The sequence below is a fragment of the Crocuta crocuta genome, unplaced genomic scaffold, assembly GCF_008692635.1.
Source record: "Crocuta crocuta isolate KB4526 unplaced genomic scaffold, BGI_CrCroc_1.0 scaffold476, whole genome shotgun sequence".
Lineage (NCBI taxonomy): Eukaryota > Metazoa > Chordata > Mammalia > Carnivora > Hyaenidae > Crocuta > Crocuta crocuta.
The window spans coordinates 234,641-262,519 of NW_027529528.1; the positions used below are offsets into that span (position 1 = coordinate 234,641).

The window sequence follows — 27,879 nt, forward strand, 5'->3', positions numbered from 1 at the left end:
GAATTTTAATATTTAAGTATTTTCCAAAGCCACCGTAAAAAGTTTCTATGAAAAAAGTATTAAAAACTAAAATGAACTAGAGCCGTCTATTTGTATATTTTAACCTTCTATTTTATTTTTAAATGTATTTAATAATACATAAGTTATATTGAAGAGGCCATAAATTCTTATAGTGATGTCAACAGAATTTCAGATTAGCATTTGCCTAAGTAAGAGATTTTATTTATGCTGTCTTCCTGTGCCTACGCAGAGGGGCAGTGCATTATAAACATGTGCAGTGAATGTGGGAAACAGCACTTGGTTACAAGCATAAGTTATCACTTCAAGTCAAAGGCCATGTGGGTTTCCTGGCAATATTTAACATGTGTGGCGCTCAGATGCATCTTTCACTTAGTTAAACATTATATGTGCATTATCTTCCTTAAATCTCACAATGACCCTACGAGATGGCTACACTTACTCTCCCCATTTTCACATCAGAAAACTTGCTCACACAGTCACTAAATAACATGTCAAGGGCCATGAGCATAGTGACCCAGCAAAGCCAAACTATGACTCAAAGTCCGTCTCCTGAAGTAGGAGGTCTCCACCACTACATAATAATTATTATCTGGGCAAATGATTAAGGACAAGGGCAGCAAATCCCTTGGTCGATAGCTTTTAATCATGCTTTAACTGTCTTGAATTTATCACAAAGGTTTTGTTTTGTTTTTAACAGAGTTTAGGAATTCTGTCAAGAAGGTTTTGCAAATTAAGTTTCAAACAGTTACTTTACTCCATTAGCTTAAGGAAAGAAACGCTCCCAGTTAAGCTACAGGCAAGAAGAATCAAGAAAAGTGAATTCTGAGTTACTTATAATATATATTCCAAGAGTCCTAAAATCTTTTATTATGTTTCTCACCAATGTTAGCTGAAAATGTTTTAATAGGTAAGGAAAAAAGAAAACATCCTGAGGGAATGCACTGAAAGAGACTTGTTAAGCCTGGAATTCACAAATGACTCAGAAGTCACAAATGTTTATATGGTATTATCTTCATAGTAAAATTTCAAGGTTTTATGTCTGTGAGTAAAGAAGAGCATAGAATACCACACAAACTCTCTTACTAGACAAATTCAATAAAGTTACTAAGATTTTTAAATGAAGTAAGATTGTTTAACATTTAGAGCGCATTTTAAGTGCTGCAAATTATAGGCCTAAGCTGCACCTAGACAGGGTGGTTGACCAGACCATTTGAGTGGTAGGCTCAAATGATGAGTTAAACTCGATGGGTCTGCAATAAGCACCTAAAGATTATTTCACATAATTTTGAATAGTAGTCATCCATAAAATATAAATAGACTCTAGCAATAAAAAATAATATAGATGGACCTTAGCAATTTGCTATTAGGTAAAAAAGTACACTCCCCAAACTACAAACAGAATGATCCCTTAGAATAATGTTAAAAACAACTAAAATAAAATAGACACTTTTATTGTATCTGCAGACACAATAAATATGTAAAAAGAAAAACAAAAGAGTGATGAATAGAGGATTCAGAAAAAAATGGTTTTCCCAGACTGGAAGGAAGAAGACTTAAATTGGTGGTAAGGAAGAGATTATATATGAGCTCTTAGCTTTTGTTCTGGATGGTGCCTTTTTGGGTATTTAATGCATAGTTTAAAATAACTAAGTAATGCAAGTTAGTAAATAAATTAATCAAAACAGGCCATGCATAGGCCAATAGACAATAGTCAGTCATCAGCCCAGAATCATGAGGTCCTAAATAAATAAATGAATGACTAGTAAAAATAGAACACTGCAGCTGTCAAGAAAGTTGAAAGTTTCCTCCAGATGTGTTTGTTTACTTGTTTCAAGTTTATTTATTTTGAAAGAGAGCAGAGAGACAGAGAATGGGGGAGGGGCTTTGAGAAGGAAAGAGAGAGAGAGAGAGAGAGAGAGAGAGAATCCTAAGGAGGCTCTGCACTGTCAGGATGGAGCCCAACATGGGGATCCCCACTGGGCTTGAACCCAGGAACAGTGAGATCATGACCTGAGGCAAAAACTCCCTCTTCCAGTTGTTTTTTAGTTGTTTGTTTGTTTATTTTTAACCACTAGTAGCAAAAACACTGAAGCCAGTGTTCTTTTTATCTCATTTGAAAGTGTCATCTTGAATTTATAGTAGCTTTGCTTCATATTTGGGCTTTGAGCTCAAGGTATCCTCTCTCAAGGTATTTTTTTCCTTGATGATTCATTTTTATTATTATCTTTAATTGTGATAAAATATCCATAACATAAAATTTACCATCTTAGGGGTGTCTGGGTGGCTCCACCGGTTGAGCATTTGACTCCTGATTTCAGCTCAGGTCATGATCTCATGGTTCATGGGTTTGAGCCCCGTGTCAGGCTCTGCGCTGATAGTGCCGAGCTTGGAATTCTGTCTCCCTCTGTCTCTGACCTTCCCTCGCTTTCTATCTTTCTCTCAAAATAAATAAATAAACATTTAAAAAATTTACTATCTTAGCCATTTTTACAGTTCAGAATTGTAAGGTATATTCATTTGTGCAACCAATCTCTAGAATTCATTCCTCTTGCAAAACTGCAACTCTAAACTTGTTGATTCTAGAACATTATAGTAACTTTACAAAGTATCACTTTGTATCACTGGAGTGAAAATAGAAGGTACACAGAATGCATATCCATGATCTGTCAATTGGTTTAATCTTTAGCTCATTTTATTTGGTCTCTAGTCTAGATTAATATTTCTATGAGTCCTTTCAATATGTCGAAACCTATTCTTTTTCCTGTTTTCTATGATGGTAAAATTCACTCATGTTTCAGAAATAAATTTAGAACAAACAGTTATGGATATTTGTTCTGATCTAAATATCTTATTGAGGGGGTGCCCGGGTGGCTCAGTCAGTTAAGCTTCTGGTCCTTGATTTCAGCTCAGGTCATGATTTCATGGATGTCTGTGAGATCGCCCTCTGCATTAGGTTCTGCATTGACAGTGTGGAGCCTATTTGGGACTCTTTCTCCCTCTCTCTCTGCTCCCCCCCCATCTCTCAAAACAAACTTTAAAAACTTATTGTTATAAACTCTATAAAAAAGGACAATATAGAGTTCTTCTAAATTAAGTATATAAGATATAAAGAAAAGAAAGATTAGCACAGGGTTTTTGTTTTGTTTTGCTTTGTTTTGTTTTTTACTTTGAACCAGTGCAGCAGGTGACTGAGTTAAAGTAAGTCATAACATAAATGTTTCTAAAATTAATTTTGAATGTATTTGTAGGGGCTTCAAAAAGAAGGGAGTTATTTAAAGAATGACAAAATGTGGAAACAATCGTTATAACTTCTTTGAAATCTAAATGAAAGCTCCAAAGTTAGAACAGAGCAAGTACTACTCATTAGTTATTCATTCATTACACACATAATTACAAAGGCCCTGTGTATCCCTGCAAGGTGTGGCATTGAGTCGGGAAGATAGTTCTGTAAACAGATAAGGTAGTGCATTCTCTGGGAGATAAAAAGCGAGCAGAGAACTCCGAAGATGGAAACTGCTCCTGGAGCATTCAAGGGGCCCCAAGGCCACACCAAGATACAGGCCTCTACTTTTGAACCACTGTTTTCAATTACTTGTTCTTGATAATTTCCACTCTACTCTAGCAGTTTACTGTAGTTTAATAGTTTTGACCCGAATTTTTTTCTTAAGGACTTAACACTAGACTAACAATTGCAGATTCCTTCTTCCTCTTTGCAAAAGAATGCAAATCTCTAAAAAAGATGTTTCAATGGTTTTGTTGTCCATTTTCAGTTATTAATTGTAAGTCATATAATTGTAAATTGAATTGATTGTAAGTCACATAATTGTAAATTGAAATGTGTCATCCTAGTGAATGAAGCAATAAAACTAAAGTTACAAGCAACAGAGAATCAAGTTTTTGATTAGTAGGTAAATGTGACACAGAGATACTCCAGCACTGAGAATTTGTTGGGCTCCAGAAACCAATTGTAATAAATCTTTTAATCTCTGTTTAAAGAGGATATTTTTCCCCAAATGTTATCTCACATTTCATCATTCACCTTCAATCCCATAAAGGCTAGACCCTGTTAAAAATAGAAATTATCCTTTAATCATTATTATTGAAAAGTAATTCTAAGATAGTATCACAAAGATAATTTTACTTCTTAAGATAACATAAGCCTTAAAAATAAAGATTCATTAAGATTATACACTGCTTTATTTTGATATAAGCTGTCAAGAATTCAGGAATCACAAAAAGAGTTATCTTAATAACAACAACCTAGGAGATATCTGATTGTCTTCCAGACTGGAAACATTGACTTAAAAGGAGATGGAAAAGAATCATTGTAGTTGTGCCAATATTTAAAAGCTATCATTTTAATTATGATTTGTGGTGGGATTTTCTTTTACTTGCCACCTAGTCATTAGAATAAAGCATTTTTTAAAAATTCCTTTTAATTCTTTGTTTGTAAAGAATTTAAAGAAGCAAAATTTCACTTAATGCAATCTAAAAATATAATAAAACAAAACAAAAAATAAAAACTACCAACAAACCACATAGTTACATGGGGTTGGCAGAAGTAAGTTCAAGAAACATTTTTGTTTTTCAAAAATCTTTTGAAGTGGCATATATACTGTAACATATACATCTCTATCCCTGTCTACAGAAGAACCTTCTACCAATTCCATATTTTTAGAGTCAAATTGTGTATGCACGTGTGTATGTGTATATCTGGGCATGTGCATGGTGTGCGTGTGTGTGCATACATGTACATATGGTATACTGTGCATATGCTTGTAGGTGGACAAAGAGGGGTAAGATGAGAAGACAGAGATTCACACAGACACATCTAGAGAGAGATATTAACTCTGATTGAATATAGAACAACATATTTCATAAATACTTCCAAGTTTCAGCATGGTTTTTAACAAGATTGTTTTAACATTTATTCATTTTTGAAAGACAGTGTGGGGAGAGAGAGAGAGAGGGAAAGAGGGAGGGCGGAAGGGTCAGAGAGAGAGAGAGAAAAAGACAGAATCTGGAGCAGGCTCTAGGCTCCGAGTTGTCAGCACAGAGCCCGACACAGGGCTCGAACCCACGGACCGTGAGATCATGATCTGAGTCGAAGTTAGATGCTCAACCGACTGAGCCACCCAGATGCCCCTAACTTTCAGCATGGTTTACAGAAAGCCCAAGAAATACCTGAGATCTTGAAATTATTTCAGTAGTCCAGTCAGTACACCTAAAATACAATGTCCACAAAATCTATAAAAAGCCCTCTTGATCATTAGATAATGTGAACAGCTTTGAAACAGTGGTTATTAATATTTTCACTATTTCTGAAGTTATCAGCAATAAAATGACATGTACATTTCCTTGAACTTTAGAACACGGTCCATGCAGTGTCCTGCTGTATTAAAAGCTGCATCAGCAGGACAAACAAAACACATATCCCTATCCCTTAAAGTTGATGCAGCTCTACTAATCCCTTAGAAAGCTACCCAAGGATATTTTTCTTTCACTTGTCAGCCACAGACATACCAGAAGGAGAGAGGCTACTTGCATAACTGCCATAGTAATTGTCCTGAAATACTCCCACAGAGCACTTGTTAACTAATGGTGTCTGATGTACCACGGTTAGGTTATAAGGCTATCATTTTGGTGGGAGTAGTTTTGGAAGCCTGGTGCTTCGCTACAAAGGATCTCAGATATGTAGAGAGCTTACCACTGCTTTCTCTACCCACATGGAGGACAGACATCAGAAAGCAAACATCTTTTCTGCAGATCCGGATGAGTCCAAGAATTTCTCTCAACATAAATATCCAGGGTGTAACTACTAACTGAACTACTACTAAATAATTGGGGATTGTGAATTGATTTTTATTTGGAGTGCTAATCTTACAGATCACCTTAATAACAGAAAACTCTGGGAAACAGATGTAAATAAATTTATAAAAGTTATAAAATTTCTCCACAATTTATTGGTTAACATTTCAAAACAACTATGTCTGGTAAGTCAGTCTCCATATTCTATAATTTACTAATTAAACCATGCTAGTATATTTATCTTGTTTTCATAGCATTTCACAACTGAAATCAAATATTTCCAAAGGATTCATTTTTGTAGGTTATACTTGGAAGGATCAAATATTAATGTCTAAAATATATATATATAGTGCCCACTTTGGCAACACATTTACCTAATGGAACGATACAGAAAAGATTAGCATGGTACCTTTGCAAAGAAGACACGTAAACTCATGAAGTGTTCCGTATTGTTTTTTAAAAAAGAATGAGTAATATATACATGTATATATTTTTTTCCTTTGAGAGTTAGAGAATGTAGATTACCAGTATAAGAGAATATTCTAATGAAATTAGAATTATTTTCAGTGTCACTTTACATATGCTCGTCTGCTATAAAGTTATATTTTGAACATATTTTTAAAAAAGATTCAATATTAATTTTCTTAGGAAAATATAATGGGAGCTGCATGCATTTAATCTGTCTTATATTAATTGTATTTGCTAATCTCTATCCAAATTCCAAAATGTTTTTTGTTTGTTCATTTTTTAAGGATTTTTACTTCACTTTGAATACAAACAGGTTGGAGAAGTAAATTGAAGTAAATACTGTAATGTCTCCAACCCATAATGGTTTTATTCATAATTTATATCATTCATTAACAGTTATCACTTAGTAAGGTGAAATGTCAGGCAATTTATTTTTAATTATTTTAATCTCAGGCAAGTAACAGAAACATTCGAATAATGATAAGGCTTAGAACATCCTAAGGAAATTCTAATTATATCTGTTCTTTGTTACATCTTTGGAGAAGCAATTTAACTAACTCTAGTTAGCAAGTGCAGGGTCAGTCAAATGGCCCTTGGCCTAATTCAGAGATGTCAAAACTGAAAGGAATACGCAGAAAGGGAAGTTACAACTTGTTCAAAAAACCTAATTAAGGACAAAAATTCAGAGCCCTAAAAATGCAGACGTGCATCTCTATCAAAGAATAGGACTTAAGTTTTTGAATGGTTGTAAAAAAGTTGGAAAAATATTTCTCTAAATGCCATCTGGTAAAGGATTTGAACAACCACGCGAACAAAGAGAGTGCTGGGTTCCAGGAACAGAAAGAGGTAGGAGGTCTGAGTTCATAGAGCGAAATACTCAAAAATAAGGACAATGGCCCCAAAAGTAGAGCTTGTGTGTTTGAAACTGGCTGGGGAAGAAACTTTCACAGAAGGGAAGTTTTAACTCTCAAGTTTGGGCACGATCTGCCCAATGTAGTTTCCTCCCTGAAGAGTTGGGTAAGACTTGCCTCTCCCTTTCCATTTTCAGGACTCAGAGAAAAGCCTCTTTATGTTTAGCCTTCTTCCACCCAATGTCTCTGAATTCTAATACATTGGTGTTTATCATATCCATCTGCCACTTTCTTTTGGCGAGCAAATCTAATTTGGGACCCTTTCCTGGTCATAAAGATCAATGAAATGCAATGGAAAATAGAAAATGTAAATTTGAGGCCCCACTTCATGCCATGAGCAGCTAACATTGCACTTTCAAATACTGTATCTCAGTACTAACCACAGAATGAATTTGCTCTACTTGGAATACATTTGACCTCCTCTGGATGGTTCTTTCTTATAATGTCCGTTTTAATATCACCTTCCCATTTCACCTTTCCTGACCCACTAGTTTTTTCCTCCATTTGCAGTGGCATGGATGGAACTAGAGAGTATTATTCTAAGCACATTGAGTCAGTCAGAGAAAGATGAATAACATATGATTCCACTTACATGTGGAATTTACAAAGCAAAACAAACAAGCATAAGGGAAAAGGAGAGAGAGAGAGCGAGAGAGAGAGAGCGAGAGAGCACTGATGGTTAACAAGAGGTGGGTGGGGATTGAGTTACATAGGTGATGGGGTTAAGGAGTGCACTTGCCCTGATGAGCACCGGGTGCTGTATGGAATTGTGGAATCAGCATATTGTACACCTGAAACTACACTGTGTGTTAACTAACTGGAATTTAAATAAAAACATGAAAGAGAGAAGAAAGAGAGACAGAGAGAGAGAGTGAGAGAGTGAGTGAGAGAGACAGAGAGAGAGAGGAAGGGAGGGAGGAAGAAAGTTCTTCAGGGTTTTTTTTTCCAGAATTATCACCACAGCTTTTAAACAACACTTAACATTAATTTTCTAATTTGTTTCCTTTTTTTTTCTCCATCAAACTCTCCCTTTAGAAACTAGAGGCACCATGAGAACAGACACCTAAGTAGTTTGATTTGCTACTGGATTCCCAGCATCTAGAAGAGTGCTAGTGACATAGTAGGAGCTGAGTAATCATGTATTGCATGAAAGAGAGAGGCGTGTTATTGTATCAAACTACCTAAAAGAAATTTTAAGAAATCCACAAATGGATTGGTAATTTTGAATCCGTGGTGCAGTTGCATGTGAACTCGAGTGCAATTATGCTTGTGGTTAGATTTTCTAATTCTGTGAGGAAAACAGGTCACAGTGCTCATTATCTTCCTAAGTATATGACTTAAATATATAACTCAGTAAAGTTTAGGGACTACTGATCTTGACTGACAAGAAACATTGCTTCTACTTCTTACCCTCTTTAGTGTCTGGCACCGTATCACATACATAGTAAGCTTGATACTTATTGAAAAGTGATCTGCAGAGTTTCCTTTAAAATTAGAGACAGAAAGAGTTCTTGTCAGAGTTCTGGCAGAAGTCTGAGCAGTCTGACAACATCCTGACAGTGCATTACAGTGACCAGATGGGACCTGCCCGTCAGCACCCAGGCTGGGGAGCCCGCTCATCCATGAAGGGGGCGATTGTTCTACCTCTGTGGTTACTAGACAGCATGTGCTCCGCAAGCACTAGGAACAGATTAATCATCATGAAACTAAGCAGGGAGCCGTATCCCAAAAGTTAATTTATTGGGATGTCCACGTGGTTTCCAAGTGATTGTATTTTCTTAATTTCAAGTATTAACTAAGAATAAAAAAAAGTGGCACTTTCCTTTTATCCATAACTTGATTTTAAGTGAGAAGTTATTTATTCTGAGATTTTCTCCATAAATAATCAATATGCAAGGTAAAGCATAAGATGGGAATGTCTTATTCAGCCATGATGTGAGCTAATAGAATTGGAGTCAGAAGGTCAATGTGACTTATAAAAGCCTTTCTGCTTATACTCAACATAAAGCAAGCAAGTACAGGTTCCTCATGTATGAAAACCCTCTTGTTTTATACTTCCTTGAGGAAAGGGAACTAACAAAGCGCTTTTCATGCCACACAGAGAACGGTGTTTAAATGACCCACTAAAACTTATTATATTTAAAATTACAAACTCATTTAGCTTGGTTATTTTCCTAACATAAGTGCTTAAAAATAGAGGCACAGTTTGATGAATTTCAAGTAACCTAATATTCATAATCACATACTGAGTTTTCATGTTAAATAAGAAGAAAAATAATATAAAAATTGCATTATGATTGTTAAGTGGAAGAAAAATAATGGTCACATTGGTAAATGTGAAATTACTTTATTAACATTCTGCTAAAAAGAAAAAAAAAACGATCCTCTTAAAGTGTTCAGCTTCTAGCTTAAATGTTTTACCTTCACATTTATCCAAAGTTTCCTTTTAAATAATTCTGATTATTTTGTGGTTAAATGACCAACAGAGTATAGTTCTGAAGCAAACATGCAGACCTAAAATTTAGCAAGGCAAGATTAAGTTGTGTCCAGTTATTCCACAAAAATATGGAGCTATCTTAAGTGGCTATGTAATGTACATATTGCTTTTGCACACGGCTTTTTCAGGTGTTTTTGGTTAAGTTTTCATTTCTTTCTTTCTTTCTTTCTTTCTTTCTTTCTTTCTTTCTTTCTTTCTTTCCTTCTTTCCTTCTTTCCTTCTTTCAGACAGAGAGAAAGAGCAAGAAGGGGGAGGGGCAGAGAGAAAGGGAGACAGAATGCCAAGCAGGCTTCTTGCTGTCAACCCAGAGCCCAATGTGGAGCTTGAACTCATGAACCATGAGATAATGACCTGAGCCAAAACCAAGAGTTTTGACTGAGCCTTTCACTTTAAAATCCATAGGAAAACATCCTTTACCCCCGCCCCAGAAACATAGTATTTTTTTTGCATTAAAACAAACATAAATTACTTTAAACAGAAAAATTTTAGGTATTATACTGCTTCTTCTTTGAACACTGGTTAGCTAATAGGTTTTTGTTCGGGCTCATTAAAAGATCTCAGCTAACATAGCATTGAATACAGCATTTGAACATTTTATATACAATATTTAATTTTGACACATATGAGTTTCCAGAGAAATGATTTTTTAATTAATTTAAAAAGATGGTTATTATCTCAAAATGAAAGTAAACTTTTTGAAGATTAATTTCAAAGATCATTGAAAAATGAATCAATTCATATCCTATACTCTCTTTTATAGCTAGGTTCTCAGATATAGCTTAGCTTTTTTGGAATCAGATTCCAACAGAAATCTATGGAAAAGCATGGAAAATGAGATATAAAACAGAAAATGTTTTGTTTGAGGCTATCAATTGTCAAAAGGTAAATAATATTAATAGGAACATTAACATTCTCCATTTGGTTGCCTCTATGGTTCTAGTTTGTGTACTTCAGGAATGAAATATAATGAAGATATATAATGAGGTTGTAGGTAAAGCAACATCCTTTTGAGGGCCATTTTATGGCTTTGGTAGTAAAAACATGTTAAAAGAGAAGTTTTAGTTGCATAAAAATTCAAAAATGAGATGCTAGATCAAGAAGCAAAAAGTTTCAAAGTAGATGGCCAAGGATCCTACAGATAATTTCACCCATGTTCAGCTATAACTGCTTGGAAACTAGATATTAGAAAGTGTTTTCCTTTCTCTAGAAAAGGATGTTTCATCTGAGACAATTCTATCACATGTCCTATAACACCTAAGGTGATGGGTTGGTGCCAGGAAAAGAGCTTTCCTGGGACCTCAAAAGCACTTGCTTTGAACATGCAGTTGGTGGAACGTTCTAGATTAATGCCTAAAGGAGAAAAAGAGAATGACAAGCTGCAGTGGAAAAAGAGGCCAGACTCAGCAGCTGTACTGCCATCAGCCTGAACTTCCAGAGCATGTCCAGGAAAGGACACACATGATGGTTTTCCATAGAAAAGAGGGGGGCTGTACTTGTTCAAAACTGGGATGGCATGAGGTCACCTTATGTCCTGTTCAAGAGCGGCAAGTGAAAAGACTTCAGAAGTTAACAGCTGCTGAAAGTGCAATCTGTCTCAAGATTGAGACAGATAAAACATGAGAACATATCAGTCAGAGAAGAAATGTGGTCAGGCTTATTCCAGATTGCTGCAAGGGAAAGATCTCCAAAAAGAGGGAATCCTCCCCAAAACTCAGTAAGTTGCCTTGGAAAGAAAAACCACCTTTGAACATCTGACAAGGACAGAAAGTTGAGAAGTGAGGTCCCTCTGACAAACACAGTAGAGTAGACGCTTCTCTGAGCCCCTGTCCTCCGATTTGACTGGAGTGGTCACACACTGTGTTCAATAGGCTTACGGGGGAGGAGGACTCCTAGGAAGAGACAAAGAGAAGTCTCTGAACATCTGCCTGTCTGGAGCCATCACTCCCATAGCATGTCCAAATGGGGATAAGTAGATGAAACAGAGGCTTAATTTTACATGAGGTTGAAAGTTTGATTACATCAGATGGCACATTTGTGTTGTTGGAAAACAACTGTCTTACTAACGAAGAGTGACCTTGAAAATCATTGGCTGCCTGCTGTCATTACCCAACAGGTCCAGAAAAAGAAGGACTTCCACAGAGTAGATTGAAAGGAACGGTGGGAAGTAACGTAAAGTGGTTTATTATTACACTCTGCAAGTTGACATACCAGTTGCTGTTAGATTAGTAGATAAAATAAATAACAACTCTAGTCTCAGAGTAAGTTTATTTCTCATTGGTCTACTTGTCTGTCTCCACAGTCCACTTGAAAAGAAAAAAAAAAGAGAGAGAGAGAGAGAGAAGGATAAAAAAAAGGAAACCAAGAAATAAATTTTTGAATGAAACCAAGAAAGAAATCCTTGAATGATATGAGTACAAAAAGCAGTACTTAGTTTAATAAATCATCTCCTTTGTGACCTGTTTGCTTACATCCTGGTCTGGAGAGACTCACTCCACCCATGCATGGTTTGAACTGCTTCCAGAGTGAGTAACATTTTCAGAGGGAAGGATCCCAACAACTCATTAACTCAGAAGTCCAACTAACAAACATAATCAAACAGAGTACTGGATTTTTTTTTCTGTTAACTATGACTCCACTAAAAAAAAAATAGAAAAAAGAAAGAGAAGAGAGAGAGAGACAGAGACAGAGAGACAGAGACAGAGAGATAGAGAGGGAGAGAGGAGAATAGAAGAGAGTTACTGAATTACTGCTGGGACTACTTAAGGCTGGCTGAAGCGAGGAATGTTCACTTGTGGTCAAAGTGACAGATGCCACATAGTTTAGAATTATTTGTTTAGAAACCACAGGTCCTTAAACCATATAGCACAAATGTCAAAATGCATTATTATTATCATGTCTACATGGACAGGTTTCTAATTCATAACTTATAACTTGATGATAAATGGACATAAATGTCTGTCCACAGCAGATCACCTTTCTGGAGGAAAGGTGGAAAAAAATTAAAATTATTTTTTTCATATACTTCCTCTGACTCTAGAGATGGAGCAGGATGTTAAGGGTTAGACCAGGGAAACCTAGTTTCTCTTACTTGAACTATGAAAAATATACACACGGACGGAAGAACAATACTCCTCTCCTCATGTTCTCCAACATGTTTTTCCACCATCCTAACTGAACAAGGAAACAATAAACTGCAAGTTCCAAATACAAATGTAAACTATTTTTAATTAGCCAGTCAACAACAACCCAAATGTTATCCATCCATCTTGAACTAGTTCAGATACCATGCACATGTGACAACAGGAGAGACTCAACTGATTTTTTAATGAAAAAATGAAAAAGAAACACAGACTGAAGTAGAACAAAAAGTAATCAAAAGTCAGTCACTAAAAAGTTATACTTCTACAAATCCATATAATTGGTTTCAACCTCAGAGACTGACAAAACCAAATCAAAGGAGTATTATTTGGGATATAATTCTGCTAGAGTATATATTCAATGATGCTTAAGTGATATTTAGTTATTTGATTTAAAAATATATGTGCTCTTTGTACATTAAATATTTAGTGGAGGGTTGCCTGGGTGGCTCAGTCGGTTAGGCGTCCAACTCTTAGGTTTAGCTCAGGTTATGATCTCACGGTTCATGAGATAGTGGGCTCCATGCTGACAGTGCTGGGCCTGCTTGGGATTCTCTATCCCTCTCTCTCTGCACCTCCCTGTTTGTACTTTCTCTTTCTCTCAAAATAAACTTAAGGAAAAAAATATTTAGTGGATAATGTTACATACTAGTACAACAGAATAACTATGTAGTCATTGATTCTTTGAGTTCAATTGTAATCTACTCTCTCCAACCCCAATGCCACCCCAACAATGGTTACAATATTGAAGGAAAAAAAAACCTTACAGAGTATCAGGAACTTTGATATTCTGCAGCAGAATTCATAAAGCCTATGTTAAGTGGAGAGTCACAGAGAACTTTTCTAGAGGCAAATGAACTATTTGTAAAGGTAAGCCGATTTTTCAACTTTACCTAGCAGGGTAGAGAAAAATAAATGACCTCAAGGATTCTTACTCATAATGAATGCTTTCCAGGGCTATCTCCTGAAAGAAAAATAAATCCTCCCAGATAAGTTCCTTATAGAACCAGTTAATCTTTATAATTCTCTCCAAATAGGCAACATATATTCTTCTTGTTGATTGGCTGAGGAAAACACTTATGTTTGCTTCAGGTAGCCCAATTTAATGGGAAAAAAGTGAGTCCTATAAATATTTTTTTTCAGAAACCTTGTTTTCTACTCCTTCTCTGTAAGTATAGTGATCAATGTGATTGATTCCTGAAATATCTTCTGCTTACGGTAACTGATTGATGCAAGCAAATCATGGTTACAGCATTCCCATTTTGTGTTTAAAAACTGGAATTGACATATTTCTGGCCAATGAATGTGAGAAAGGTTCTAGAGAAGTTTTCTTCCTCCTAAGAAAGATGTATAATAAGTGATGATCTTTCATTCCTTTACATTTTCTTGTTTGAATGTGAGCCCTGAAAATGTCACAGCAATCTTGCTGCCAACCTAAGGATAATGCTGACAAAGAATGGCAGACAGAAGAGACAGAGAGAACTGGGACCTCGATTATGTCATTAAGCAGATGATATTCCATCTCTGTAGCCACCCAAATTCTGGACATTATTATTACAGAATATAATACATTTCCTAATTTTTGCTGGCCTAAGTTAGGTGTCTTTTATTCTACATGGACAGCAAGATAAATTGATAAGAGTAATACATTGGTCTTACAATCAAGAGAGAAAAAGATAACAAAATCTCCAATTCAAAAAAAATTGAGGAAACATATTATATATGTCTTCTACGTGTAAGACACTGTACAATGTGTCAGAGGAGAGTCAGAAGTGCATGGAAAACAGCCCAGTCCCAATTCAAAGAGAGTATGATTTGGATGGGGGCTATATTTATTTATACCAACGCATAATGATAGTTCTATAAAACAGGAATGCGGGACACCGATATTAATATATATAATGTTCTAATAAACACAAAGAATAGTTATGTCCTCTAAGTGTGAAGAAGCCTTGGAGAAAAAAAGGCAATGAAAGGGTAAAGTTAGATAAGTGCCTTCAAAATTCAGAGTAGTGAGGTGAGCAAGAGAGTGAATGACAATTTCAGGAAGCTTTAGCAAAGGCACAAAACTTGAAAGTAATTTATTTTGAAAAGAACTAACAGAGCAGATTGACTTAATGAATGAGAGGGGGAAGGGAGAAAAGCAGAAAATAAAATGCAAGGGAGGGAATAATGAACAGTGGATAAAAATAAGACTGGAAACAGGGTGAGCCTTAGACGTCGACAGAAATCTGGAGTTCATTCAAGTTCCCTGGAAATCAAGAACTCCAGAGTATGTAAACAAAGAAGAAATACGGTCAGATTTTTATTTTTTAAGAGATAATACTGATGGTCATGGTGAATGGATTAGATAGGGAGAAAATGGAGATTCCCTTCTATAAGATAAACGCAGTCAAAAAATGGTATTATCACTGACACTGGAGGAAGATATTGAAATGGCTGCCACCTTATCAGTTTGGCCTGTCAGCTGAGGCTTTTTCCTGGGTCTGCATCACAGCTCAGTTCTTTCTTTATTTAATACTACTTCCCCAGCGACTCTCTCCCATGTGTTGATCCCCAGAACACTCCCTTACAAATATCCTATAAAATAATCTCCCTCTCCTTGTTGGCTTCTGGGGGAATTCAACCTACAGCCCAACAGTTAGAACTGTTCCAGATCCACGTGCTTCCCTTGGAATGGGATCTTGTTAGGCTGGTTATGATTATTCCAATTTGGTCTAGTGTTGGGAAAATGAAATGTTGAATCAATGTGCAAATCGATCCTAAACCTGTACCACAATGGGATCCACAGAGTGTTCCCTAGCTGAAGAGAGGCCTTAGGGACTAACTATGGAAAAGCCAACTTGAAGTGAGAGATTTCACATCCCCATGTGTGCTTACACTCGCCCTTAAGTCTATTATATCACTGTAGAAAAGGTCCTTTCCTTCAAGAAAAGATCAGAATCTTATCCCTCTTACCTAAATGTCACATAGTTTAAAAACAAAAACCAACAAACAAAAAACAAAACAAAACAAAAAACTCCTTGTGTACTTAATTTTTACTTTGCAGAGGAGTAGAAATACTTTGAAAGGTTCAACTTTTACTTTCTTCCTCTGTAGCCATGTACCCATTAAACCCTATTGAGCATATACCTGTACGATTCATTGTAAAGACTAAAAATCTAGTTTGAATAGAGTAAACATAATACAAAGAATATGTTTAAGTATTTATTACTGAATTCATTTTATAAAGGATGTTGCTATAATTTTTGGTGATTCAACACTATAGGCCAGTGGGAAATAGGAAATGATGATGGTGATGTTTCAAGAGACACGTCCTTGTTTGTACAAGAACTTTCAAGTAAACATATATCCTAAATTTTGACACTTCGATGGAATACTTTCTATGGATTTTTTTTTTAACTTGTCAGAGGAAAATATCCCTAACCAGTCATTCCTAACTCAATTATGTGTTGTAGATTGCTTTAGGTCTAGAGAGTACAAAGGGCATCCTTCAGTCCCATGGAGTCCCAACATGTGTGGTTTCTTCCACAGAGAAGTTTGGATTTTTGCCGAAGGGCATGGAGCCAATGCAAACCACGTAGGTCTAAACACTGTTAAAGTACTACATCTTGACACTTAAACTTGCTACTGTGGAGTACCTTTTAGCACTGGAGTGATTTATATAAATTTTAAATGTGGATACCTACATAAACATAAATTCTTCCTTTTCCTCTGTATATATAACCTCTTTATGAATTATACATTTTATAAAGACAAAGGAATATCAGTTAGGCAGAAAATCTCTAGTACAGACCCTGATTTTACAATGTGTTCAAATAACCATTTATTTCAATAATATCATGAGGGAAATCAATAGTTCATAAACATTTATTTTATTAAATATTAGCACATTTCATGGATGGAATGCAGCCAAAGAGAGATTTGCTTAAAATAGTCACAGGAGGAAGTTATGTTATCAGAATTTATTTTAAGCGATGATGTAATGAACTCATTGCAGATAAATGAACTTTTTCTTCTAATCCCTGAAGGCAGAGAATAGCACAAGAACAGATTCCCTTAAAAGTATGAATTGTCTTTTGCTATTACACTAAAACTGAGACATATTTGGAAAAATGCTTTGTTAGCTATGTAGCAGCTTTTCTTAAAGCAAAACTGTGAAACTGACTAAGGTTTTCTTTGGTGGCTTTCCTAAAAGGAGTTATCTCCTGCTAAGATATTTAATGATTATTGAGATATTAGTGGATACCACCAATAGGCTCTCCTATACAAATATCTTTTCTAATCCTAAAAAATATATATATCCTTAAAAATAAATGGAATGGGGGGCGCCTGGGTGGCTTAGTCGGTTAAGCGTCCGACTTTCGCTTAGGTCATGATCTCGCGGTTCGTGGGTTCGAACCCCGCGTCGGGCTCTGTGCTGACTGCCAGCTCAGAGCCTGGAGCCTGTTTCAGTCTGTGACTCCCTCTCTCTCTGACCCTCCCCTGCTCACGCTGTCTTTCTCTCTCTCTCCTAGAAATAAATAAAACATTAAAAAAAATATTTAAAAAAAAATAAATAAATGGAATGGAACTATGATGGCAGAATGGAGGTACACTTTTCAAATTCTAGCCCATAATTCACTTATTTTACCTTGCTGTAAATAATATCCAAACTATAGAATGATTATATTTTTTAAAGAAGATAATCTTATGAGTATTTTGATTCTCACATCAACTACTGCTAATATTTTGCCCTCATTGTTTGTTCTAGAAACATCCAACATATGCATATACATTTGTATTCAAACATTACTTCTTTATCAAGTTTGAGCACTCCTAAGAGTGCTTCCGGGGTTTCGGGGTGGCTCAATCGATTAAATATCCAACTCTTGATTTTGGCTCAGGTCACGATCTCATGATTTATGAGATGGAGCCTCATCTCAGGCTCTGTGCTGACAGTGGGAAGCCTGCTTGGGATTCTCTCTTTCTCCTTCTGTCCTCTTCTCTCTCTGTCTCTGTCCCTCTCCTGCTCGTGCTCTCTCTCTCTCTCTCTCTCTCAAAATAAATAAATACACTTAAAAAAAAATCTCCTTTCCTTTTGGTAGACCTCAAAAATGTACAGAAGAGCTACTTAAAATTAAATTAGTAAAAGGCAAAAAGGATTGATTCTGATGCAGGCATTAATTAAGCAACATTAACACATAAGAAGATAAATATTTTGCCTATGTAGACTAAGCCCTTAGTGTTGATAATATTCAAATAACTGTGTAACTAATATTTAGTTATTAAAGCGCTTAAAAATTAGAGGTTTAAGTTCAAGTGGTCATCATAGGTGAAAACTATAGGAAGCTTCAAAGTCCTATGATGACTTGTAAACAACTCTTTTGGAATGGCAAGAATTCTCTATTAATTCAGTATTGGGGATTATTGACCTAAAATCTTGTAATGTTTCCTAGTATTGTTTTTCAATACTTCTGGAAAAGAAGAGAAAGAAAAAGCAATCTAAGATGTCTCATAGATGTAGAATTAGTCATGTATTACCTCTTCTCATCAGTCAGTCAGTACTTCCAGTCCTGGTATCCGTCTTGGCTTGCATAGACTTTGATATTTGCTACAGTACTTGCTGATCATAATTTATAAGGCCTAAAGTGTGGCACTCTTTCCTTTGAGTACTGTGTTGCTAACCGAAAAGGTAAAGAACAGCAGTAGCTGCCTTTTTTTTTTCTTCAATAACTAGCGTATGTTTTCTTTCAGTGGTAGATTGTTCTTAATGAGGTCATAGTTGAGGCATTAATAATCTTCACCCTCTGAAGGTGATTGGGCCATAGGAGAAACCTATTCAGTTAAAAATAAGAGTGTGAAACAAAACAGTATGGGGTTTAAGTGCCACCAGAGTGACACTGTCAATTTAAAGTATGGTTACTTGCTAATTGAAAGTTAACAGAAACTTAATTTTACAATTGCGATGAATATAAATGTTAATCCTTGATGAATAACTCATTTGGCAGCTTTTCAGTCTAAAACATTACATTTCTCTTGTATAATCCCTTTCATTTATATTTTCAAAGGTTCTATTATTATACTTATTTACTCTTAACAGAGAACATGCATATGTACTTAAATCCACAAAACTCTAAAATGTATATCAGAAGCCAGGTGATCTCTTAATATGTTCTTTTTGGACGTGTAAATGATCTAGTGTATTTGACACTGAGTCACTTAAAATAAATGAGGAGAATGGCATAGATGAAAGTAAATGCATTCGGTCAACTATATGTAAATAAACTGACCTTCTTAAAATTTTTGTTTAAGTCAACCAGACTGAGCAGGAAGATGTGGTCCTTGGCTCCTACAAGCAGCCTGCCCCTCTCCTCATCCAACAGAATGGTCTGGAAATCTAGTCCTTCTGACGAACCCAGAAACGGAATGCAGCTATTTGAAAGTAGCAAGTCTATGGGAAAGTAAAAAAGGAATAGGAAGAAAGAAAATATTAATTAGTAAAATATTTACTTGCCTCAATACATACAGTTTTGCACTTTGTAAATACATATATACAGCATGAATGCTCCAGTTTAGATATAAGCCAAGAAGATACAGTTTTTTAGCACATACGCATTTAGAAATCACTGTGATTTGTTACATTTATTTTTATTGATACAATACAGATCTTACATATGAAAAAATGCAAGATATTAGAATGAGTACCAAAACAATTAAATGCAGAATATTCCACAACTCTTTACCTTCTTAAGTTACAAATGAAAGCATCATTTTGCAAACTGATTAGACCAATCAATATATGCAAAGTAAGCACGAAACCAAATGTATGATAAACCTTACAGCATTTCTCCTCCCCCTATTTTTGATAACGTTAAGGCTCATAACTCTGTTTTGAGGATTATGCTGTTTCTATTTCATGCATTCAGGAAGTAAATAAAGAAGCCAAATCCAAGAAAATGGATTCTGAGAGATATATGATCCTGAACCAGCAATGAGATCAAAATTGTAAAGCAGGGAGGGAGGAACTTTGAAAATCAATTAATACAAATTCATGATTTTATAGATGAAGGTATTTAATCCCCGCAAGGTGAAGTCACACGCCTAAAGTCTCAAATCACATGATGGTAAAGCGATAATATAGTCTCAGTCCCAGTCTCCATTTCTCTTTGACACTTGTCTGTATGTCCTAATTCTTTTTTTCATTTATAATTGTGATATGGATAGATTCCTATTAAATTTAGGTCTGGGCTTACAGAAATACAAATCTTTTCAATAGATTTTGCCTCAAGTACTTGTCATACCATCTCATCTTCTATAGCTTTATAATATTAAATACCAATCAAGTAATAATATCACTCACCACTCATTAAAGTCCATTAGATGTTACTGGATTTTAAACTAAATCATTATTTTCAAGTCATTAATTGATGAGAAAAATTCTGAGACAATGTCTCAGAAACAGATTATCAAGAGCGGCACCTGGGTGGCTCAGTCGGTTGAGCATCCGACTTTGGCTCAGGTCATGATCTCATGATTCATGGGTTCGAGCCCCTTGTCGGGCTCTGTGCTGACAGACAGCTCAGAGCCTGGAGCCTGTTTCAGATTCTGTGTCTCCCTCTCTCTCTGACCCTCCCCTGCTCACGCTGTCTTTCTCTCTCTCTCTCTCAGAAATAAACAAAACATTACAAAGATTTAAAACAAGAGAAACAGATATCAAGATACTTCTAAAATGTATCATGGCAGTTTTCAACCTCTGTAGATGGATATTTGAGTCTTTTAAATTTGAAGCCTATATATTCCATACATCAGCTGTGGGATTTATTGTTACTTCAGATTTTGAGTATTCTCTTCACCCTCTTCTCCAATTTACAATGGTTAAATGCCCTTTCCCTTATTCATCAAGATAGATTTTGGGCTTAGTTTTGACAAACTCAAAGGCTGTATCCTGAAGTTATCTGAATCCTCAAGTGATTTTGGTCTTATTAAGGCTTATCAATCATGCTCTAGGTATACTGGATAGAACTCTGAAACCTATACTAATCATTTTCTATTAAGCTAAATATAACTTGGCAGTTTTTCAGACCAGAGACAATGGAATAATATTTTTAGCACCTCCAAATACAGTAAGCCTATTTTTGTAGGGCTAATATCCAATAAACATTCTCTATTAACTATAAAGTAGAACTGTGAAAGAATAATGAAAGTGAGAGAATAGGTAAGACAGATATGATCTAAAGCCTCAACAAAAGTAAACATTTGACACAAACCCTTATTCACTCAGGTGACTCAGTATGTTACATGACATTTCCCCTTGTTTAACAAAGAACAAAATAAGCAAAATGGGGAAAAAAAGTATACATGGGTCTCCAAGAGTATATCTTGACCCAGTTAATAGAGAAAAGTAGGTTATATGATATACATCTTATTATCTCAAGTGCCCATCGATAATAATTAACTATACTGAGCCATGCAGTTGCAATGTTCATTAACAAAAGGAAACATGGGTCAGCCTAATGAGTGTGAGATTTGTTTCCAGACCACTTGGGACATATCCCAGCCTCACAAATCTGGCTGTGATCTAGGAAAAGAAACTTCCTGTGCCTCAGTTTTCTCCTCTATATAATGGAGATAATAATATAAACCATTAATAAATCATGTAGGTGTGAGTACTCAAGGACTTAATAAATGATGAGCATTAGAATGGTGACAGGCACACAGTAAGTGCTTGTACTATCAGCTTTGACAATGATGATGCTGTATTTTTTAAACTCTACACAAAATCTATAAAAAGGAAGACGTAATATTTCCTAACTCATATAGGAGATAAGTTTTATAAGTTTCTTAAAACAGTACCTTGAAAATAGGAAAAGTTCTACAAATATTAACCTTGAATATGATTTTTACATTCCAGTTTGAGCCAAATAACTACTATGAAAGAAGAATATTATCTCATCTTCCATTAAACCTTACTTGTGGAGATGAGAACTTCTCTGTATTTTTTTTACAGTATCAGACTCATATTAAAAAGCTATTCAGTCCACAAAAATTTATAAGAATCTATTATGTTAGGTATTGAGCATATAGTTAAGGGCATGGTCATGGCTAAGCCCTGCCTTCAAGGGGCTCACAGATCCATATATATGTGGAAATGTATCCAGAATACAATATAAGCAAAGTAAATTCAAATACCAGTATACACAAAAGAAATCTTTCAAGTAATTAATTGTGTGTCATTTTACAAAAGAAGATAACAATTGACAACAGTGTTGAAGAACAAATGGAATTTTTCAAGAGAGATATAAAGAAAAGTTTATTTGAGGCAGAAGAACATGGGAATGTAGAAGTGCATATATCATCGTACGTCACACTCACCCACTACATTTTTAATATGTCTCCTACTCTGCACTGTGAACTCCTTCAGCACAAAGACTAGGTATAACTTATCTTTGAATCCCCAGCACTAGCTCAGTGTCTGAGACAAATTAAGTACTTATTAAATATTTGTGGAATTGAAGCAGTTTAATATGCTAGAACATACAGAATATATGAGGCTGGACACAAAGGCAGCCTCCAGATAATCAGAGCCTAAAATGGCAGGATGGGAGTCTGGTTATCATGGAGGTAAATGGAAGCCACATTTAAAATAGGTTCTGCAGAAAAGTGACAAAGACTTTAACTAAGTGTTGAAAAATAAGTCTGGCTGCAGTGTTCAGGACAGATGAGATTTGGAAATGTAGGAGCAGAGAGACTTCCTACAAGTTTCTGAAAGATGGTAAGTCCCTGAATTATGGCAATGCCAGTGAGAGGAGCAAGATGTTGAAGAATCTTGCATCTCATTTGTTGTTTCCACTGGTACAGCAAGGAAAACAAAGTTGAGATAGTCATTCACTTTATTTTCTTTAACCACAACCAATTCTGTTTGGTTTAGTTTCAAATTTGACAAGGAAAAACAGCTGCAAAAATAGTGACTAACGTAAAGTATTATCATTTCAAAATGATTTAATGTTGCCTTGTGACAATGTTAGCATCAAAATGATTAAAGCATGCTTCGCCAATCCTTTGTAGCCAAACAAAATAATTAGACTTCAGCATTACATATGAAAATTTCTCAGGCTGACGCATACATTTTGAACAGACCTTGGGACAGGGATTGGAATAGGTTCCCTCTTCCCCAAGCAGCTTATCTTTCCTGCATTTCTGCCAAACCAAGCAAAGTGATTTTTGTTTCCACAAGATCATCAACTAAAGCTCGGGGGTTGGGGGGATTAGGGGTTGATGGTAGTTAAGTCCAGAGCCTGCATCTTCACACCTAAAATTGATATACTCCCAGGAGAATTTCAGAGGAATCAGAAATGGATGCTGGCTCTGCAGAATGAAAACTCATGAAAGTTAAAGATGAATAGTTTGGCAATATATTTCAGAGCTTTATTTTCTTCTTCTTCTAAACTGGCAACTTTCAGGCATGTGATTTTTAAAACTGTCCACAGTTACAGTCCTTTTAAACAGAAACTCTGTTCTGTCCCCAATGGGTAGTGGGGTGAGCCTGTTGCACCACACATGCCATTCAGGAGAGGCCTGCTCTGTACATGCTTTGCCAGCCTCACCTCTCCTCAGATGACAGCAGCATTTACCTCTAGGTCCTCAATGCCTTCTTTGTTTTTTCTACCTAAACTTTTGACTTAATCCACCATCATCACTCCTTCTAACTCTTCTTTTAACAACTCATTGCTATCACCTTGTTCTCAGTTTCTAGCATCACTCAATGTCTCAAGCCCTCAATTTCCCACTCGTAGTCTAGCAATATATGTTGGAAAAGCTACAGGATGATTATTTCTGAAGTGAAAGGAAGATAAGATTATTAATTTATTCCATCAGTTGAAATATGGAAATCATTCCCATGATAGATTTTTAATTGAATGATGACACAGACAAGGTGTTCATGATCCATGACCAATAAAATTATGCAAAGCAACAGCATAAACAACATGATTTTTCATATGTTCATATGTACGTGTGGCTTTTTCTGAAAGTTATGTCCAGAATCTTCATCAGCATCTCCTGACATCTCTCCAAAAGTCACAGAGAAAATGTATATTTCCAACATGTAGTTAATAACCATATTTAGGACAACTGTTCATTTCTCATTGGAATAACTGCTCAGCACAAGGAAGAGACCTTTATAACAGGTGATGATGAAGGCAAACAACTGACGCACCTAAGAAAACCAGGGATTCTGCACATGTTACAGAGTCTGACAACAAGTTTCACTCTCACGGATCTTACAGCCTAGTGCAGAGGAAATGGTCATCCACCACAAAAATGAAAACACGCTTGTGACAAAAGACAACAGTACATAAAGTCACAGACTGTCAAATATCTTTAATAGAAAAATGGGAAGAAATTCCCATCTACGTTTCTTTTACCAAGTCAAATAATGGTACTTCAATTTCCTCATCATTATGTTGGGTAGAGACACCAAATGGTCTCCAAGCTCCTTCTAAAAGTCAAGTTCTACAGCATTAGAACCCTATGCCTAATTTTGTTGAAATTAAAGAGGTGTCAAGTAAACTGTTATTCACCTATTTATTCCTGGGCATCACTTGTTCCTTGGGGCAGATCACCTCTAACCTTTGGGAAGAACAGGAATATAGTGTAAAGCAATTCCAACCAAAGGGAAAGTCTATCAGTAACCCTCATTGGACTCACATGTGTCAATTCAATGAGGTTCAGAATGGTTCAGGGGTTTTCACAAAACCACATCGCTCTTAATGGTGGAGCTCAGCAACAAGGAAACTCCTCACTCACAGGCAGATGCCTCTCCATGTAAGGGGAAGGCTAAAGATCCCGTAATCCCTGATCCAATTTGAAATAAACATTTGTTCTGAAAAGAATTCTTTGTATCTCCCTCTTACTGTCACTTAATACAATTGTTCATTCAGTCTGAAGAAACATTTGACCTGATGGTCTACATTCTTCCTCTTCACTCCAGAAAGGAAGGGAGTGGTTAGTCACATTGAATCTAATAAATTTAGGATTAAGCAACACAGACTTCCTCAATGTTTGACTGTTAAATGAACAATATCCCATACCCCTGAAATAGCATTTATTGCCAGAAATCCTGAAGTGGGTTGAGTTGACAGTTTCACAAGAAGACTACATAGCTAAAAAAATGGCTTCCCACATCCTTTAGAGAACACTTAACAGAAAGATTTTTTTGAGAAGATAATCCAAGTTATTAAAGGCAGAATTTTGCGGGGTAAAAAGAAAGTCACCTTTGAGGAAAGTCACTTTCTAATCTACTCCATTCAAAGGAGTAGAATGCCTCAGCATATAAAGTTTACAATAAAAAATAGCCCCATTTCAAAACCCAATCAGCTTTCCCTACTGTCTCAAGATATTCAGCACAAATTCTTACCACATCCACTCCTATTTTTCCTCAGAGGAAATCACCATTATATCAGTAAGGCTGTTCTGAGGTTTCTTGAAATATGGTCACATCTTCAGTGTGTTATTTGCAAAGCTGTCTAAGTAAGGAAGTAAAGGAGTTTTTATTCCTGTCGTCTCCATAAATTCAGCTTTCCTCTCTTGATCTCTGAACCCCCAGGGGTTTCATAATGTTAGTATCTAACGATCCTTCTATGGAATTCCTTCTTCCCATAGTTTCCAGAAATGTTTTGGCTATCAAACCATTACCCTGCCTTCCTCCCCCAACCCCCCAAAAAAGCCTGTTCTCAGTTTGGGTCAGAAATTGAGTAAAGGCAGCAAATTATTCATTCCAAAAAGAAAACTTTTTGGAATGTTGTGGCTTACTGAGTTCCTTTGGCTCTCTGTGAACCTGTATTTGCAGATTTTGGTCCAAAGAAAGACATGGATTCTGTCTTGGAATCAAGCTTTGGAAATTTAACTCATCTTAAATTGGCCCCACCTGACTTTCAGTTGGTTTTCTGAGGCTTGAGATCATATGAAAAGATTTTGGTTACCAAGATTGCTCACTTCCACCCATCAAAAATACAAATTATTCTCTATTTATGTACACTCAGTCTCTACAGCTAACTGCTTAAACAATTTCAAATATATAAAGAATAGTATTCAAACCTAAAATCATTACAAAAGACAACTTCAGAACTATAGGTATGTACTATGTTATCTTTATACATTGCTAGGTGAGAAGCCCAATGCTGTTTTCTTCCCACAAATGCAAGTCCAAATCTGGAAAACAAAATCAAATTTTCATTGGCTCTTCTGCAATGGAACGTTGAAGATCATTCTGCTCATTAGGTCTTAGAACATTATCTATGTCAATAATAAATCAGATGGTACCATGTAGGGAAACATAAATTAGAAACAAATAAAGGCTATTATATCATCAGAGCTTTGTTCATGCTAGGACAGGATGTGGAAAGGAGTGTGGCAATTTTACACTGTCACATTTCCATCTACATCCATGCTTTTAAATTACAGGTTTATTTTTATTTGGCTAGCTTTCAATAGCAGATGCTTTATATAATCCATCACATGTGAGATACATAATTTATGATTATGAATCCTTTTAAATTCTTACTTTGAATGAGTCCTTTTAAATCCTCGAGAGCTTTGCTATGATAATTTTTCCCACTGACGTATAAAAAAAGGCCTATAAAAAATGTCATAAGCTCTTAGTAGATTTCCAGAAAAACAATGTCATAATAGAATAAACTTCCTCAGAAGGAAGGATTCTGATTTTTTAAATGTTTTATTTATTTCTGAGAGAGAGAGGCAGCGTGAGCAGGGGAGGGTCAGAGAGAGAGGGAGTTACAGAATGTGAAGCAGGCTGCAGGCTCTGAGCTGTCAGCACAGAGCCCAACGCAGGGCTCGAACCCACCCACGAACCATGAGATCATGACCTGAGCCGAAGTCAGAAGATTAACCGACTGAGCCACCCAGGCTCCCCAGAAGGATTCTGACTTAACAATTATTTTCTTAACCGCCTTCAATCAAGATACCATGTTGCAAATTAATAGCATTTATTTTCAATCAAGTATGTAAATTTAATTTTTACAAAACTCAGAAAGTCATAACTTAAAATACCATCAGCTATGGATTCTAAAAAGCAAGACAAGTAGGATAGGAACAAATAATTCCTCAAGATAAGATCATGACAAATATACAGAGAAAAGAGTAATGAGAATAACTTTTAAAAAGAACAATATTTTATAACAATATTACTTTTAAAAAGTTAATTATATTGACCAAAACTAAGCATAGGCACACCAAAAAGTAATGTTAAAAGGCATATGTAAACCAACTGTCTCCTCTCCCATACTCTGTCTACCTCCAAACTAGCCCCCATAATAACACATTTATTGTAATTTATTTTCTATTCATTTTTCTATTTCTAAATAAAATGTATATTACTATCTTTTAGAACATTATTTTCAGACATTTCTATTAAATTCCTATTGACAGAAATTGAGAATTTTAGCTTTCTGATGCCAACTCTTTCCCTTTAACCAAGGTCCTGACACTATAATATGTCTGTTTTTATGACAAGCTATATTCAATGATTTCATTATTAAACAATGTAAACATTCCTCTCTACTAATTAAAGTAGTTCTCTAATTATACTTTCTTGGGGAAAAAAATCTGTTGCTTTAATTATGATTTCCCAGTTGTGAGATTTACTTAGTTTTGCTTAAAATCATGACCAAATCTGGGGCACGTGGGTGGCTCAGTCTAAGCATCCAACTTCAGCTCAGGGCATGATCTCATGGTTCGTGGGTTCAAGCCCCACATTGGGCCCTGTGCTGACAGCTCAGAGTCTGGAGCCTGCTTCAAATTCTGTGTCTCCCTCTCTCTCTCTATCCTGACCTCAAATGAGCTCCGTCTGTCTCTCTCTCTCCCACAAAGAAACAATAAAAATATTTTTTAAAAATTTAAATCATGATCAAATCTTTCCACAATTCCTGAAAAAGGCCTCCATAAAATTTTCATATGAAATTCTGTCAGGTTGTTTTTTGTTTTTCTCCTGGAGATGTCTCTCCTGGGCCCTTTCTTCTTCTCCTTACAAACTGGACTG

At 35.8% G+C, this 27,879-nt stretch overlaps 1 protein-coding gene and 1 non-coding gene across 2 annotated transcripts in view; one reads left to right on the plus strand and one right to left on the minus strand.

Annotated features, from left to right (window-relative positions):
• The window catches only part of SEMA3D (semaphorin 3D), a 198,393-nt gene that overhangs the window by 89,054 nt on the left and 81,460 nt on the right, over nucleotides 1-27,879 (minus strand). The window contains exon 3 of the mRNA XM_077761204.1: nucleotides 19,115-19,275. Coding sequence (XP_077617330.1) covers nucleotides 19,115-19,275 — 161 coding nt within the window. The remainder of the gene's footprint in view (nucleotides 1-19,114; nucleotides 19,276-27,879) is intronic.
• On the plus strand, nucleotides 6,179-6,283 carry LOC144229200 (U6 spliceosomal RNA). Its single transcript, XR_013334383.1, has one exon. It is a non-coding gene; the product is annotated as a U6 spliceosomal RNA (small nuclear RNA).